This window comes from Dermochelys coriacea, chromosome 2 (assembly GCF_009764565.3).
Source record: "Dermochelys coriacea isolate rDerCor1 chromosome 2, rDerCor1.pri.v4, whole genome shotgun sequence".
NCBI lineage: Eukaryota > Metazoa > Chordata > Testudines > Dermochelyidae > Dermochelys > Dermochelys coriacea.
The window spans coordinates 237,981,018-237,996,523 of NC_050069.1; the positions used below are offsets into that span (position 1 = coordinate 237,981,018).

Consider the following 15,506-nt stretch of genomic DNA (forward strand, 5'->3'; position numbering starts at 1 on the left):
GTAGATAATCTATGTATTCTCCCAATCTATTAAAATATAGCTTAGATTCTTCATTAAAATGCTTAATACTGAAAGTCCTAATTTTAACTCAAGTTTTATTGAAATTGAATTTGTTCTCAAATTAATCAATTTGCAATACATTATATAGACTAATATACATAATTCATGTTTTCATTAGCAAACAGATTTTTTTTTTTTAAACATCTGGCAGAGTGACACAGGAAAGAAGCCAAATATATATCCTCAGATCTTCTAAAATTTAAAATAAACGAGTCACTAAAATAAATACTGTTCAGTCTATCATCCCATAATGCATTCAAAGTCTTTTCAGTATGACAATTTAAACAAAGTATTTGTTTTTTTTAAATTTGCTATAAGATTCCTTTACTCTGTGCATTTGCCAGGGAAAAAACGTTGGCAGTAAAAATACAGTTAGGTTTTACAACACTAATCTCATCAGCCGAGCAGGCAGTGTATGTGACCTAAGGATGCCAAAAACATCTCTTTTCTCATCCCACTAAGGAGTAATTCAGAGGGATAAGATGTTTTTACACTGCCCTGAGACCTAAAAAACTTCCATTTTCACTATGGATGCAGCTCCAAGTTGGTCTGAAAGCTCCTATTTCAAATGTGACTATGAACATATTGAACCCCAGACAGATAAATAAAATGTGTTATGCCCCCACTCAGTTGTGTTTAATTGCAAAATAGCCCCAACAAATTGGAAGTACTCCACAGCAGCAAGAGAAATATTTTGCCAAGTGTGAAAGTGAAATTACAAACTTCACAAATACATACTCAGGCTCTCAATAAGGTGCAGAAAGTAGGATAAATAAAAAGAACAAGAAGCCATTTGGAATTAATGAACATTTTGTATAGTGGTTTTGTTTTAGAACAAAGGATACACAAATTAAAAGCAGACTGATCAATTGTTTTAAAAAAAAAAACTACATTTGGTTAGAAAACCAAGACCAAACTAGTGTTAAAGGGTAGTTTACAAATGTGCAAAACCATGGACAAAGTTACATTTTCTCGATACTATAAGCTAAATCCAGACACAGTCAGATGCTGAGCATTATTTCTAGCTTCAAAGTAGGAGGTATCTGTTTCATCAACCGGCTGAGGTACGAAAGGCATAGTTTGATTCTGAAGATTATCCCAGTCTACACCATGAAAGAGGGGATGATGTTTCAGCTCTAAAACAAAAGTTTACATAAAATATTAAGAATGTTCTCCTCTGAACAACCAGTTTAGCCACCTCACTGACATGATGCCAGTTAGTTGTTTGGGTGTGTTTTACCTTTCTGGACACTCAAAAGCCTACATTGCGAACAGTCAGTGACAGAACAAACGGCATTTAGTTAAGGAAACGTATTTGCACACAGATTAGCACGACTGACAAAGATGATGGTGAAACACAGTCACTTCACTTTTAAGACTGACTGAAAGAGTGGTGGTTTATCGGATACTACTGTGTGGAAAATGTCAGCCAACAACTCCCAGTGTGATCAGACTACTCCCATGCAAGCTAACCTTCTCCTCAGTTAGAGAGAGAGCAATTTTCCATTTGGCACAGACGCTGGATCAAAGGAGGTTGTAAGAAATGCGATAGAATGGCCATCATACAAGAAATGGAAAAAATCTCTTCCCAAGATAGAGCATCTGCAGAGAAATTTTAATTCCACTTATTTGAAAACCTACTCTAGTTTGACCAAGAGACCACAGACAATGGAGTTCCTCCTCCCTAACTGCTGGAGGCAGGATAATCAGAAAATCCTGTAATCTGATTGGAGGAGGGAGCCCTGCTAGTGAATCACCGATCTGATTCCTCTGTTTTGAAAGAATATCTGTTAGCCTACTCTACCTTCATGATGTGAGATGTCTAGAGTCATCCTAGAAGAAACTTTTGAGCTCTTCCTCTACACACATATTGTCAAGTACTAGCCAGGTTACCAAATGTATAACAAAATACAATGTGTGAAATGTGGGCAAGTTGATGTCAGAAAAATAGAACTTTTATATGACAAAAATTTGAGGACTCTGCTTTAAAGCTAAAAGGCTGGGAGAATGCCTGGGCCCTTTATTAGAGGATTGTTAATGTCTCCCTTAAAAAGGAGAGATACTGGCAATAAGCTGCAGTCAAACCCTTTATCAAGGAACAAACTTTGGACACTAGTGTTCTTGAAACTAAAGCCTTTACTTTAACTTCTCATCTGAAAATATCACTGAAGTGACTGTGGCAGGCCACCAGCACCACATGATGCAGTCAAGTTCCTTGGATTCCTCAACCAGTCAGATTCTGACTGTGTCATGACAGGGAATGTGTTACTAATTGCAATGGTAGCTGATCTCAGGAAAATGACATAACAGTAGACATCTAGGCCTATCTTTGAATGGCATTCAATGCAGCTAACGAGGTACAACTGCAAGTCTCAATAGAGTTTAAGGCCAAAAGGAACCACTAGATCTTTTAGTCTACCTTCCTGTAGATCACAGGCCATTATATTTCATCCAGCTATCCCTGTAATTAATCCAATAATTTGTGTTTGGCTAAAGCTTATTTCCCAGAGAGCATCCAGTCTTGATTTAAAGACATCAAGAGATGGAGAATCCACCACTTCCTTCAGTAATTTGTTCTAATGTTAAATCACCATCACTGTGTAAAAACTTATTTCTAGTTTGAATTTGTCTGCCTTCAGCTTCCAGCCATTGGTTCTTGTTATGGATCATTATTTTAATTTGACTCTACTTAATCCTTCCAGAGGAATTGTTCCTCTCCAAGGATTTCTCCCCCTTTTTCCAAGATCTATGTAAAGCAATTGGGCTATAATGCCAGGAAATACACTAACAAGAGTTCAACAATCTTTTGTTGGGAGGACAGACAAATTGGACACTAAACATCTGTTTTCAGTAAGAGTTGGATAGATTGCACTTTGGAAAATTACACATGAATGACATATATTCACACTACTTGTAATTAATGTTTAAGAAAGTAAAAAATCATTATTTGCCTTCCTTATTCAACAGCATAAAACCTTTCATCAGCACAAAGTCTACACCAGTAGCATAGTGGATACTATAATTTGCAACATATTCTAGCACTCAAGCCCAGTGCTAAAGCAGGGACCATAACATTTTGAAATATGCAATTTATCACAAAGGTAAAATGAAAAAAGTTTAATAAATACTGACCCTTCAGTCCAGCTCTCTTTGTAGTGTCAATGGTTAAAAGAATATCTATTGCATTTTGGGCATTACTGGACAACTTTTCTTCACCCTCAGGCCAAGGAATATCTACAAACAGAAAGACAGAGATTTGTCAGCAGTTCAAATAGCACAGCCAACTTTCAGTTCATCAGTTTTGATGAGAAAATCAATTACCTCTTTTCAAAATATTCTGGAAGACTTGTTGTGGTGTTTCATCATTAAAGGGTGGAATTCCAGTTAAAAACTCAAACAAACTAACTCCGAGAGCCCACCAATCTACTGTAGGACCTGAATAAGTGAGAAAGCCAGGCAGTTAGCATAAGAAAGAAGGTGCTGAATAAGCTGTACTATAACTTGTGCATGAAGGATCAACAACACTTGCAAACAAAATCATTTAAAGCCTAAAAGTGGCAGAATTTTGAAAAAATTATAAATCCTGAAAAGCTTTTTGGAAAGAAAGTTTATTATGAAATACTGAGAAACAGACAAAACACAAGTTATACTCTGATAATTGTGGCAGAAGATTTAAAATTGTTACTATAAGAGGATTTTTATTTTAAAAAGTCATTATGTTCGTAGCTTCATGTTAATATTCAGAGTAACATTTATTGTGGGCAGAAGAGTGTATGAATAGCATAATTGTAAACTCCTGTACAAGTTAGTCTGACAGTGTCTATAGCCTCTCTCATATAAAGTGTTTTCTTGTGGTAGGAGACAGTCACTGGTAATTTCTCAGCTCCTCTGGAATGCAAGACTGAGTGAACCTTGTAATCCCACATATTACGTTATCACTTCAGTTGCTTGATGCGACTCCACAGGCACAAAATATTGGCATTTTATTTTCAATAACCTAAGCCCATTTCTGCCAATATTGAGCACAGCCAGCAGAGATGAGCCAGCATGCAAGAAAATGGATTAATGTTTTACTGTGCTAAATTTCATTATAGCAATGCAAAGTTACTTATCTGCTCTCATGTGTTTCTAAACAGTTTTTTCTGGGACGCGTACAGCCTTTGCCGAACATATGCCGTCAACCCACTTACACAAGCAGGCAAAGCAGTTCAGACACCACTAGTCAAAGAGCTACATGCATTCTGTTTTCTGCATCTTTAAGCCATGCCCAGTCCACCTTATAAAGAATACAGGATTCACTTGGTGCAAAAACTGGTTTACACAGATATCCAGACTTGTAAAAAAGAGGTTTTTTTTTTTTAATAAAAAAAAAAAATCACCTCCATGGTAGAAAGGAAATGCTTTTGATAATTTTAACTTTCCTATGTTTCTAACCTATTGTAGTCTTACTAAACCAGATAGGTCAGTTATAAAATTTCCCTGCTGGACACAGCAATCCGAGCACCTCTCCCAGCTCAGCACACTAAAGCAATGAGATCCCATCCACTACATCCAGTATACTTGCATGTTTGGGAAAAATTACAAACATAAGTCAAAGTCTAATAAGATCACAACCCTGGACAAAATACTAAGGAAAATGTTTATGGGCTAGAGACATATTTTAATATTCTTATAATCCTTTAAGTAGAAATTAATTCCTATCATCTATTTTTGTGGCAAGAAAGCCAAATGCAGTTCTTGGGCGTCTCTACCTTTTTAACCACATAAATGAACAGACACTATGAGCTGTCCCAGAAAGGCTGAGAATTTTAACCCAACCAATCATCCTGAATGATCATTTTTCACCATCATCTCCTCCAATTTTGTTTAACTTTTGTGGCTTACTTCCAGATAGCGAGAAGGTGTTTAGAAGTGGTGTGCACGGACTTTCATCTGAAGGGTGTAAGCATAGCCTCCAATGGCCTGCAACACGGAGACTAAAGTTTCTCTATAACTTGAGTCTCTTGTAGTATCATGCATTATTATGTGGTTCTCTTATTGCTATATAGAGTTTCATGTGCAATTTATTTAGCCACATAACTTTCACTCAAAAAATGTAATCTAGTTATACTTTGACTGTTCATAGTTTAATTGAACACTCCTTTATAGTCAAACTCACCAGATGTCAGAATCCCTGCATGTAAAAAAAACAATTAGTTAACCATAATAAGATTATTGCAATAAATTATTTATCATTGCACACATTCATTTAAATATTATCAATTATGTTTGACCCTGGAGAAATATTTTAAATCTTGCTCATTGCTTTCATATACTGTGGTACTTTTCTAAGTCACTAACTAACTACAGGTTTCAGAGTAGCAGCTGTGTTAAATCTGTATTCGCAAAAAGAAAAGGAGTACTTGTGGCACCTTAGAGACTAACACATTTATTTGAGCATAAGCTTTCGTGAGCTACAGCTCACTTCATCGGATGCATTTGGTAGAAAATACAGAGGGGAGATTGATATACACACACAGAGAACATGAAACAATGGGTTTTATCATACACACTGTAAAGAGAGTGATCACTTAAGATAAGCCATCACCAGCAGCAGGGGGGGGAAAAGGAGGAAAACCTTTCATGGTGACAAGCAAGGTAGGCCATTTCCAGCAGTTAACAAGAACATCTGAGGAACAGTGGGGGATGGGGTGGGGTGGGGTGGGGGGGAGGGAGAAATACCATGGGGAAATAGTTTTACTTTGTGTAATGACTCATCCATTCCCAGTCTCTATTCAAGCCTAAGTTAATTGTATCCAGTTTGCAAATTAATTCCAATTCAGCAGTCTCTCGTTGGAGTCTGTTTCTGAAGTTTTTTTTTATTGAAGGATAGCCACCCTCAAGTCTGTAATCGAGTGACCGGAGAGACTGAAGTGTTCTCCGACTGGATTTGAATGTTATAATTCTTGACGTCTGATTTGTGTCCATTTATTCTTTTACGTAGAGACTGTCCAGTTTGACCAATGTACATGGCAGAGGGGCATTGCTGGTACATGATGGCATATATCACATTGGTAGATGCTCAGGTGAACGAGCCTCTGATAGTGTGGCTGATGTGATTAGGCCCTCTGATGGTATCCCCTGAATAGATATGTGGACAGAGTTGGCAACGGGCTTTGTTGCAAGGATAGGTTCCTGAGTTACTGGTTCTGTTGTGTGGTTGCTGGTGAGTATTTGCTTCAAGTTGGGGGGCTGTCTGTAAGCAAAGACTGGCCTGTCTCCCAAGATCTGTGAGAGTGATGGGTCGTCCTTCAGGATAGGTTGTAGATCCTTGATGATGCGCTGGAGAGGTTTTAGTTGGGGGCTGAAGGTGATGGCTAGTGGCGTTCTGTTATTTTCTTTGTTGGGCCTGTCCTGTAGAGGTAACTTCTGGGTACTCTTCTGGCTCTGTCAATCTGTTTCTTCACTTCAGCAGGTGGGTATTGTAGTTGTAAGAATGCTTGAGAGAAATCTTGTAGGTGTTTGTTTCTGTCTGAGGGGTTGGAGCAAATGCAGTTATATCGTAGAGCTTGTCTGTAGACAATGGATTGTGTGGTGTGATCTGGATGAAAGTTAGAGGCATGTAGGTAGGAATAGCGGTCAGTAGGTTTCCGACATAGGGTGGTGTTTATGTGACCATCGCTTATTAGCACCGTAGTGTCCAGGAAGTGGATCTCTTGTGTGGACTGGTCCAGGCTGAGGTTGATGGGATGGAAATTGTTGAAGTCATCGTGGAATTCCTCAAGGGCTTCTTTTCCCTGGGTCCAGATGATGAACAGTATGCCCACAGTATGCCAACATTTTTATGGCTGACTTAGAACAACACTTCCTCAGCTCTCGTCCCCTAATGCCCCTACTCTACTTGCACTACATTGATGACATCATCATCTGGACCCATGGAAAAGAAGCCCTTGAGGAATTCCACCAGGATTTCAACAATTTCCATCCCACCATCAACCTCAGCCCACCCCAACTCCCACTGTTCCTCAGATGTTCTTGTTAACTGCTGAAAATGGCCTACCTTGCTTGTCACCATGAAAGGTTTCCCCCCCCCAGTGCTGGTGATGGCTCATCTTAAGTGATCACTCTCCTTACAGTGTGTATGATAAAACCCATGGTTTCATGTTCTCTGTCTCTGTATATAAATCTCCCCACTGTATATTCCACCAAATGCATCCGATGAAGTGAGCTGTAGCTCACGAAAGCTTATGCTCAAATAACTTTGTTAGTCTCTAAGGTGCCACACGTACTCCTTTTCTTTTAACCAACTACAAACACTGTTTTTTAAAAAGAGTTAACCTAAATATGCTTTAGGAAATTTGGAGAGGAGCAAAATATAAATAAATAAATAAAAATGGTTACCTACCTTCTCATAACTGTTGTTCTTTGAGATGTGTTTCTCATGTCCATTCCAAGTAGGTGTGTGCGCGCCCCATACACAGGCATCGGAAGCTTTCTCCCCTAGAGTAGGGCTCTCAAACACGTGGCCTGCGGGGTTATTTTCTGCAGTCCACCAGCTTCCCGCAGTACCACCGAACCCCCCAGCATTTTACAAGAGCGGCTCCAGCCCGGTGCGCACCAGGGGCGGGGCGGGGCAGGGCAGGCTCCCATTGGCCACTTGGGAGCTTCTGGGGGGGTACCTGGAGGAGCGGCCAGGGCAACACACCGACCCCTGTGGCCCCCCACCCAGGTCCCGGCCACTTCCCAGAGTGGCGCGGGTGGGCGGGCGGGCAGGGAGCCTGCCCTGCCCCCAGTGCGCGCAGGGCCAGATCCACCTCCCAAACTCCTCCTACAGCCGAACCCCCTGTCCTGAGCCCCCTGCTGCACCCCACACCCGTCTTGTACCCCAACACCCTGCCCTGAGCCTCCGCCACACCCTGCACCCCAACCCCCTGCCCTGAGCCGCCTGCCGCACCCCACCCCCTGCCACATCCCTCCTGGGGGCAGGGAGGGGGCAGAGTTGGGGTGGGGATTTCAGGGAAGGGGTGGGAAGAGGCGGGGCAGGGGTGGGCCCTCACGGAAGGGGTGGAGTGGGGGTGGGGCCAGGAAACTGGTTGGGGGTGGTCCTGTTGGGTCAGCTGTGGAGCCCCCTGGAATCATGTCTTCATAGCGGTGTACATAGGTCCCTGCCAACCCACCGCCTCTTCAGTTCCTTCTTGCCAGTCTGTTCCGACAGAGAGGTAGGCAGGTGGGTCTTGGAATGGACATGAGCAACATATTTCGAAGAACAACAGTGAGAGGGTAGGTACCCATTTTTCTTTGAGTGCTTGCTCATGTCAATTTCAAGTAGGTGATTCTCAAGCATCTCCTAGGAGGAGGGGGTCAAAGTTCAGCGAGTCGCAGACTGCAGCACCACTCTGCCAAATGCAGCATCGTCTCTAGCCTGCTGTGTAATGGAGTAATGCGACGTAAAAGTGTGGCTTGACGACCACATAGCTGCCCTGCAGATGTTTTTAATGGGAAACTGTGTTAGGAACGCCGCCAAGGATGCTTGTGCCCTTGTGGAGTATGCTGTCAGTGAGGGGACAAATATCTTTGCTGGGTCGTAGCATGCCCTGATACAAGCCGTGATCCATGAGGAAATTCTTTGGGACGACACTGGAAGTCCCTTAATCCATTCTGCAATTGTAACGAAGAGTTGTGTTGATTTTCAAAATGTCTTCACTCTTTCAATGTAAAAGGCTAGCACTCGCCTGACATCCAGGGAGTGAAACATTCGCTCCCAGTTGCTGGCGTGACGTTTAGGAAAGAAAATTGGGAAAAATGTGTCCTGGTTTGCATGGAATTAGGAAACCACCTTTGAGAGAAAGGTCAGGTGGATCGCAACTGCACCTTGTCATTATAGAAGACAGTATATGGAGGCTCGGAAGTCAGGGTCTTAAGCTCAGACACTCTCCTTGCTGAAGTTATAGCCACCAGGAACACTATTTTCCAGGAAAGGTAAAGGAGTGAGCATGTTGCTAGGGCCTCAAAGGGAGGTCCCATCAGTTTTAATAGCACTAGGTTGAGATCCTACATGAGCATCAGTTGCCTTACTTGAGGGTACAGTCTATCCAGTCCTTTGAGGAAGCGGCCGTCCATGGGGTTAGCAAAAACTGATCGGCCAGCTGAACCTGGATGGAAAGCCAAGATGGTGGCCAGGTGCATAAAGGAGAGGAGCGAGCACCACCCTGTCTGTTTATATAGAACGTCATTGTATTGTTGGTCAATACTGACACACATCTGCCCTCCAAATGGGTTTGGAACATCTGGCAAGCAAGACCAACTGCTCTTAGCTCCCTGATGTTGATGTGCAACTAAACTTCTGTTTGGGATCAGAGGCCTTGAGTCCTGAGTCTCCCTAGGTGTGCCCACCCCATCCCATCGCGAACTCATCCATGATTAGACACAGCGAGAGTTAGGGCCTGGAAAAGTACTCCTATGCACACTACTTGTGAGTTGAGCCACCATAGGAGGGACTCAATAACTAATGGAGGAAGTGTGATTATCTTTTCTAGGTGGTTTCCGTTTGGTCTGTACACTGAAGCGAGCCAGGCCTGAAGAGGCCAGAGCTGTAGTCTCACATGCTGTATTACATGCGTACAAGCGGCCATATGACTGAGCAGCTACAGGCAATTTCACACCAGGGCAGTGGGGTATCATCTTAAGTCCTTTATGATGGCGCCCATTGCCAAAAAATGCGATTCCAGGAGGAATGCGTTGGCTTTACCAGAGTCTAGAAGAGCTCGCATGAACTCTATCCTCCGAGGGGGTTAGAGTTGACTTTGTCACCTTCAGTATTAGGCAGAGACTGTCAAAAGTCAACTTTATCAGGCTCACGTGCTCTTCCACCTGGCCCTGGTATGGCCCTTGATTAGCGAGTCATCTAGGTATGGGAATACTTGTACTGTCACCTCCTCAGGAAGGCAGCTACCACTGACATGCACTTGGTGAATATGCGAGGGGCCACCGATAGGCTAAAGGGGAGAACCTTAAACTGATGATGCGTGTTGTTGACCACGAACTGGAGGAACCACCTGTGAAACAGGACTATGGACACGTGAAAGTACGCATCCTTCAAATTGAGGGTGGTGTCCTAATCCGCCGGATGAAGGGAAGGGATAATGGAAGTCAGGGAGACCATGCAGAACTTCAGCTTCTTCATGAATCTGCTGAGGTTTTGCAGGTCTAAAATAGGCTGGAGCCCACCCTTGCCTTTTGGGATTAGGAAATACTGTGAATAAAACCCCTTAACCACGAACTCCTGAGGAACCTCCTCTACCACTCTGGCTTCTAGGAGCATTTGTGCCTCCCAGATGAGAAGATGCTAGTGAGAAGGGTCGCTGAAGAGGGACGGAGAAGGGGGTTGGGAGGGAGGAAGGGATCAGAATTCAAGAGACTATCCAATTCTACTGTGTGGAAGACCCATTGCTCTGAGGTGATGCAGGCCCAGGCATGATAGAAATGGGACAGATGGTTCACAAAACAGGGGGAAGGATCCGGGATCTGGTCTGGTGCACCTTCAAAAGTTTTACTTGGGGGCCAAAAACAGCATCACCAAGCCCTGGTCTTGGTTAGAAGAGGGCTGAGGTGGCCTTTGCCTATTATTCCTGCCACACTTCCTGCTGTGCTCATCATAGGCAGGATTAAGATGGAAGTGTGGGGGAGGTTGCAGTCTGAAATATTTCCTTTGTGGATGTATGAAGCCACAAAGATTTTTGTGTTGCTCACAGGTCTTTGAGACTTTGGAACTTGGAGTCCGTTTGCTCCGAGAACAACCTTGATCCTTTGAAGGGCAAGTCCTGAATTGTTTTCTGAACCTTATTCAGGAGGCCCAAAGCCAGCAATTAACATAGTACAAGTTGCCGAGTTCACTGAGTCTAAAGAGGCTTGCAAGGAGGTTCTTGCTAGGACCTTGCCCTCGTCGAGGATGTCCCTGAACTCTGACCTTGATTCAGTTGGAAGCAACTCTTTAAACTTGGTCAGAGTGTTCCAAGAATTAAAATTGTAGCGGATGAGGACCGCTTGCTGATTCGCAATGGGAAGTTGGAGTCCTCAGTAGAGTAGACCTTATGGCTGAAGAGATCTAGCTTCTTTGCATCTTTACATTTGGGCATTGGTCCCTACTGCCCTGACCTTTTTTTTTTTTTTTTTTTCCCATTTGCGGCCGCCACAACTAATGTGCCCGGCTGAGATGGAGTAAATAGGTATTCGTACCCCTTAGATGACACAAAGTACTCTCTTTCAATCCCTTTCGCTAGGACGGGGAGAAAGGGAAAGATGGGTGTCTGCCATAGAGTACTGGTGATGATTTGGATGGTCTTAATCAGGGGTAAGGCCATCATTGAAGGACCTTCAGGGGTCAGGATATCCACCATCGGGTCAGTCTCCTTCGACACCACCTCCGCCTGGAGGCCCAAGTTCTGAGCCACTCTCCTGCGTAGTTCCTGGTGGGCTCTGTTGTCCATAATGGCAATGTGGCAGATAAGCCCAACACTGCCTTGTCAGAGGAGGATGAGGAAGATGCTCTTAGGGGAACAGAGTCCTCTTGTCCCTGCAGTTCGTGGAAATCATCTTATGCTGATGCCTCTTGCATGGTGTCAATGACGGAACCAGCCTCAGTGCTGGCTTCTCAGCCCTGTGGTGGTTCTTGAACTATCGACAGGGTAGATAAAAATCAATGGATTTAAAAGAAAAAAAAAAGTTTTTTTTTATTTAAAATCAGATTTTTTTGATGAAAGCTTTTTGAAAAATACCTATCTAAAAATAGTTTTAATTAAGATACATTATAGCTCAAAGATCTCATCACGGAATAGGGATTATAAATTCTAATTCTATAGCATGAGACAATATATTCATGTAATGTTTAAGAAAAGTTTTGTAAATGAGTTCCAATAGTTTATGGATTAGGGACCCAATCTTATGGGGTTCCAAAGGCTTCTTATAGATTATTTAGGTTAATCTTTCTATCTACCCACTGGGACTCAGTGCTCAGTCTAGAACAGTGGTTCTCAAAGCCGGTCCACTGCTTGTTTAGGGAAAGCCTCTGACGGGCCGGACCGGTTTGTTTATCTGCCGTGTCCGCAGGTATGGCCGATCATGGCTCCCGAATCCCATGCGATTCGTTGCTCCAGGCCAATGGGGGCTGCGGGAAGCGGCATGGGCCAAGGGACGTGCTGGCTGCCTTTCCCGCAGCCCCCCATTGGCCTGGAGCGGTGAACTGTGGGCAGTGGGAGCTGCGATCGGCCGAACTTGTGGACGTGGCAGGTAAACAAACCGATCCAGCCCGCCAGGGGCTTTCCCTGAACAAACTGCGGACCGGCTTTGAGAACCACTGGTCTAGAAGATACCATCGGAGATGCTTAGTTTTGCAGTTCTCTGGACACGGAGAAGTCATCTGGAGATGTGTGAGAAGCGAGGAACAGGCAGTAGAAACAAAAGTGAAACCGTTTGAGCAGCATATTCCAGAAGTCTAGAGGTCTTTGAGTGTAGCCTTCATTGATTTGAGATCTACCATACTATTCTCTCACTAGAAGGGAAAACCTATAATGGCAGCAGACTGTAAAAGAGACCCAGTTTGAGAATATTTTAATGAAGTTCCTCTATCTGAGGGTAAGAAAGGCATGCATGCAAACTGTGCAAGAAAGAAATGCAAGAGCTGCTTGCCCGAATGAAACAACATCATAAGAAGTGTTCCTTCTCAGGCGGGAGCTGCATTGAAAATGATGAAAGGAACATGTCTGAACATGCAGGATCTTCAGATTGGTAAACTTTTTTATTTCCTACTTCTTTCTTAAGGACTGCCTGTCTTCCTTCTGGACTATTCTTGAATTCTCATGTACTATAATTTTAGATGCAGTTGTGATAAAAAATAAATAGTTGAAATAGGTAGATCTTCCTTTTACAATTTCACCTTTAAAGTTGTACTGCATGTCAGTGAATGCAATGAGTAACACTAAATGAGCAGTATGGTAATAATAATTAAATAACTGCATTGACTTATTTTGTTTAGGAGAATCCATTTTCAACATACAGGATTCTGAAGACTATCCACCTTCAAGATCACAATCATTTTCTATAGTTTCAGAGTTATCTCCAATGATAGTGTTTCAGTCACACCATGTATGTCATATAGCCATAGTATATCACCTGTAGCAGAAAGAAAAAAAAAAATCTCCATCATCTAGAAACAACCATAGATAAATTTGTGATAAGAACCAGCAGATTACAAAGAGGTAATTGATGAAAAAATTACCCGGTTTGTTTATGCAACAAACTCTCCTTTCCGTATGATTGAGAACCCACACTTCATTAACATGGTTTAGTCATTAAGACCAGGATACAGTCCACCCAACAGAGCAGATGTCACAGGATTGACATCTGGATAAATTGCTGGATAAAGTGTACGAAAGAGAAATTGAACAGTGTGCTAAAGGTCTAGAGGGTGCAATTGTTAACCTGAGTTTTGATGGGTGGAGCAATGTCCACAATGACCTTGTTGTATGTGCTTGTGTGACAACAGAAGAAAGGAATGTCTTCCTTGCAGAAAGAATTGATACATCAGGAAATGCACACACAGCAGAATACTTACAAGTAGCAGCAGTAAAAGCCATAACAAACTCTGGGGGGAAAAAAATGCAAATGTCCAGTACACAACTTGGTCACAGACAATGCTGCAAATGTATCCAGGATGAGAAGAAATTATTTTGAAGAGAGTCCCAAGTTAATAACATACGGTTGCAGTGCTCATTTGATGCACCTCCTAGCCAAAGACTTCAGTGTTCCAGAAATAAAGGCTAATGTTGTTGCAAAATACTTCTGTAACAACCACTTTGCAGCAGCTGCTCTGAAAAAAGTGGGAGGAACCAAGCTAACTCCCCCACAAGACTTGCGCTGGAACTCAGTAGTGGACTGTTTTAAGCACTATATCAAGAACTGGCCTAATCTGGTGACAGTTTGTGAACAAAATCATGACAATAAATAGATGGCACGGTCACAACCAAAGTTCTCAACATTGGGCGTAAGAGAAATGTTGAACACATGCTGAGTACTCTGAAGCCTATTTCTGTAGCCTTGAATAAAATGTGGGGAAATGTTTGATTGCTGACACTGTTGAAATTTGGAAGGAACTGAGTGAGATCTTAAAAAGAAAAATATGCAATGACAGAGTTAAATTACAAGCATTAAAAAAAAAAAAAAGAATGGGACAAGCACTATCTGCAGCTCAATTTCTTGCAAATATTCTCAATACTCGGTACCCGGGAAAACCTTAACTGCTGAAGAGGGGGAGTTGGCTATGATATGGACATCCAGGAATCATCCCTCCATAATGCCAACTATGATAAACTTCAGAGCTCAGAGTGAACCATTCACGAAATATATGTTTGATGATGATGTTTCAAAGCAGGGGTCAGCAACCTTTCAGAAGTGGTGTGTCAAGTCTTCATTTATACACTCTAATTTAAGGTTTTGCGTGCCAGTAATACATTTTAACATTTTTAGAAGGTCTCTTTCTATAAGTCTATAATATATAACTAAACTTTTGTTGTATGTAAAGTAAATAAGGTTTTTAAAATGTTTAAGAAGCTTCATTTAAAATTAAAATGCAGAGCCCCCCAGACTGGTGGCCAGGACCCGGGCAGTGTGAGTGCCACTGAAAATCAGCTCGCGTGCCGCCTTTTAACAGCAGTAGCTTCTTCTGCCGGTGTAAAAAGAATATTTTCTTCCTTTGGACTAATTCATTCCAAATTGAGAAATAGTTTGGGACCTGAAAAAGCAAGAAAGCTTTTTTCTTTTCCAGATTATGAACAAACAGGAAAATGAAAGGTGAAGACGACTGAGTTAGCTGCAGAAGCCAATATTTTAAGTTTCTCATGTTGACCTGGCTGACACAGTTGATTTTATATTTCATATTTCATTTAACTATTTTAGTTAAAAACAATTTTAAACAAAAACAAACCTGATTTTAAAAAACTTGAATGTTTAACTAAATTCAAAAATTCATATGCTTGTTTTGTTAAAATATTTTGTGTGTGCTGTTGAAGAAAAAAAATCCAGAATACATAACATTTATTTAATTAAATAAAACAATTTAAATATCTGTCTGGTGATGTTCTCCTCCTAATACAGCATGGCAAGAAAATCCTCCAAATATTAATGATTAACCTGTTGAATTGGAACTATTTATGAAGTCATTGGGAGGTGAACTATCTGCTTCAATTATCTTTGGTAAATGAAATAACTAAACAATAATTCATTTTCTGATATAGCTGTAAACTGAAAACTTTTCAAAACAAGTCACTTAAAAAAATGTAGTGTACCTTCTAAAAATGAAACCTACATCTATCTCCAAGTTGTGAAGAATATGTATTAAGGTTATAACAACCAACAAGAATGCACTTTTATGTAGAAATCTATGTCTAAATCGAGTCTTCCTGACTAGTCATTTA

At 41.8% G+C, this 15,506-nt stretch overlaps 1 protein-coding gene across 4 annotated transcripts in view; it reads right to left on the reverse strand.

Annotated features, from left to right (window-relative positions):
- Nucleotides 1–75: 75 nt before the first annotated feature.
- The window catches only part of MASTL (microtubule associated serine/threonine kinase like), a 40,327-nt gene continuing 24,896 nt past the window's right edge, over nucleotides 76–15,506 (reverse strand). For 2 of the 4 annotated variants that reach the window (XM_038388568.2, XM_043509492.1), the window contains exons 10-13: nucleotides 5,219–5,233; nucleotides 3,382–3,495; nucleotides 3,193–3,294; nucleotides 76–1,196 (exon numbers count right to left, since the gene is read on the reverse strand). In XM_038388568.2, the coding sequence (XP_038244496.2) occupies nucleotides 1,039–1,196; nucleotides 3,193–3,294; nucleotides 3,382–3,495; nucleotides 5,219–5,233 (389 nt within the window). In that variant the 3' untranslated portion in view covers nucleotides 76–1,038. Of the gene's footprint in view, nucleotides 1,197–3,192; nucleotides 3,295–3,381; nucleotides 3,496–5,218; nucleotides 5,234–8,145; nucleotides 11,713–15,506 lie in introns of those variants that run through there. The other 2 variants (XM_038388569.2, XM_038388570.2) reach the window with 2 other exon arrangements.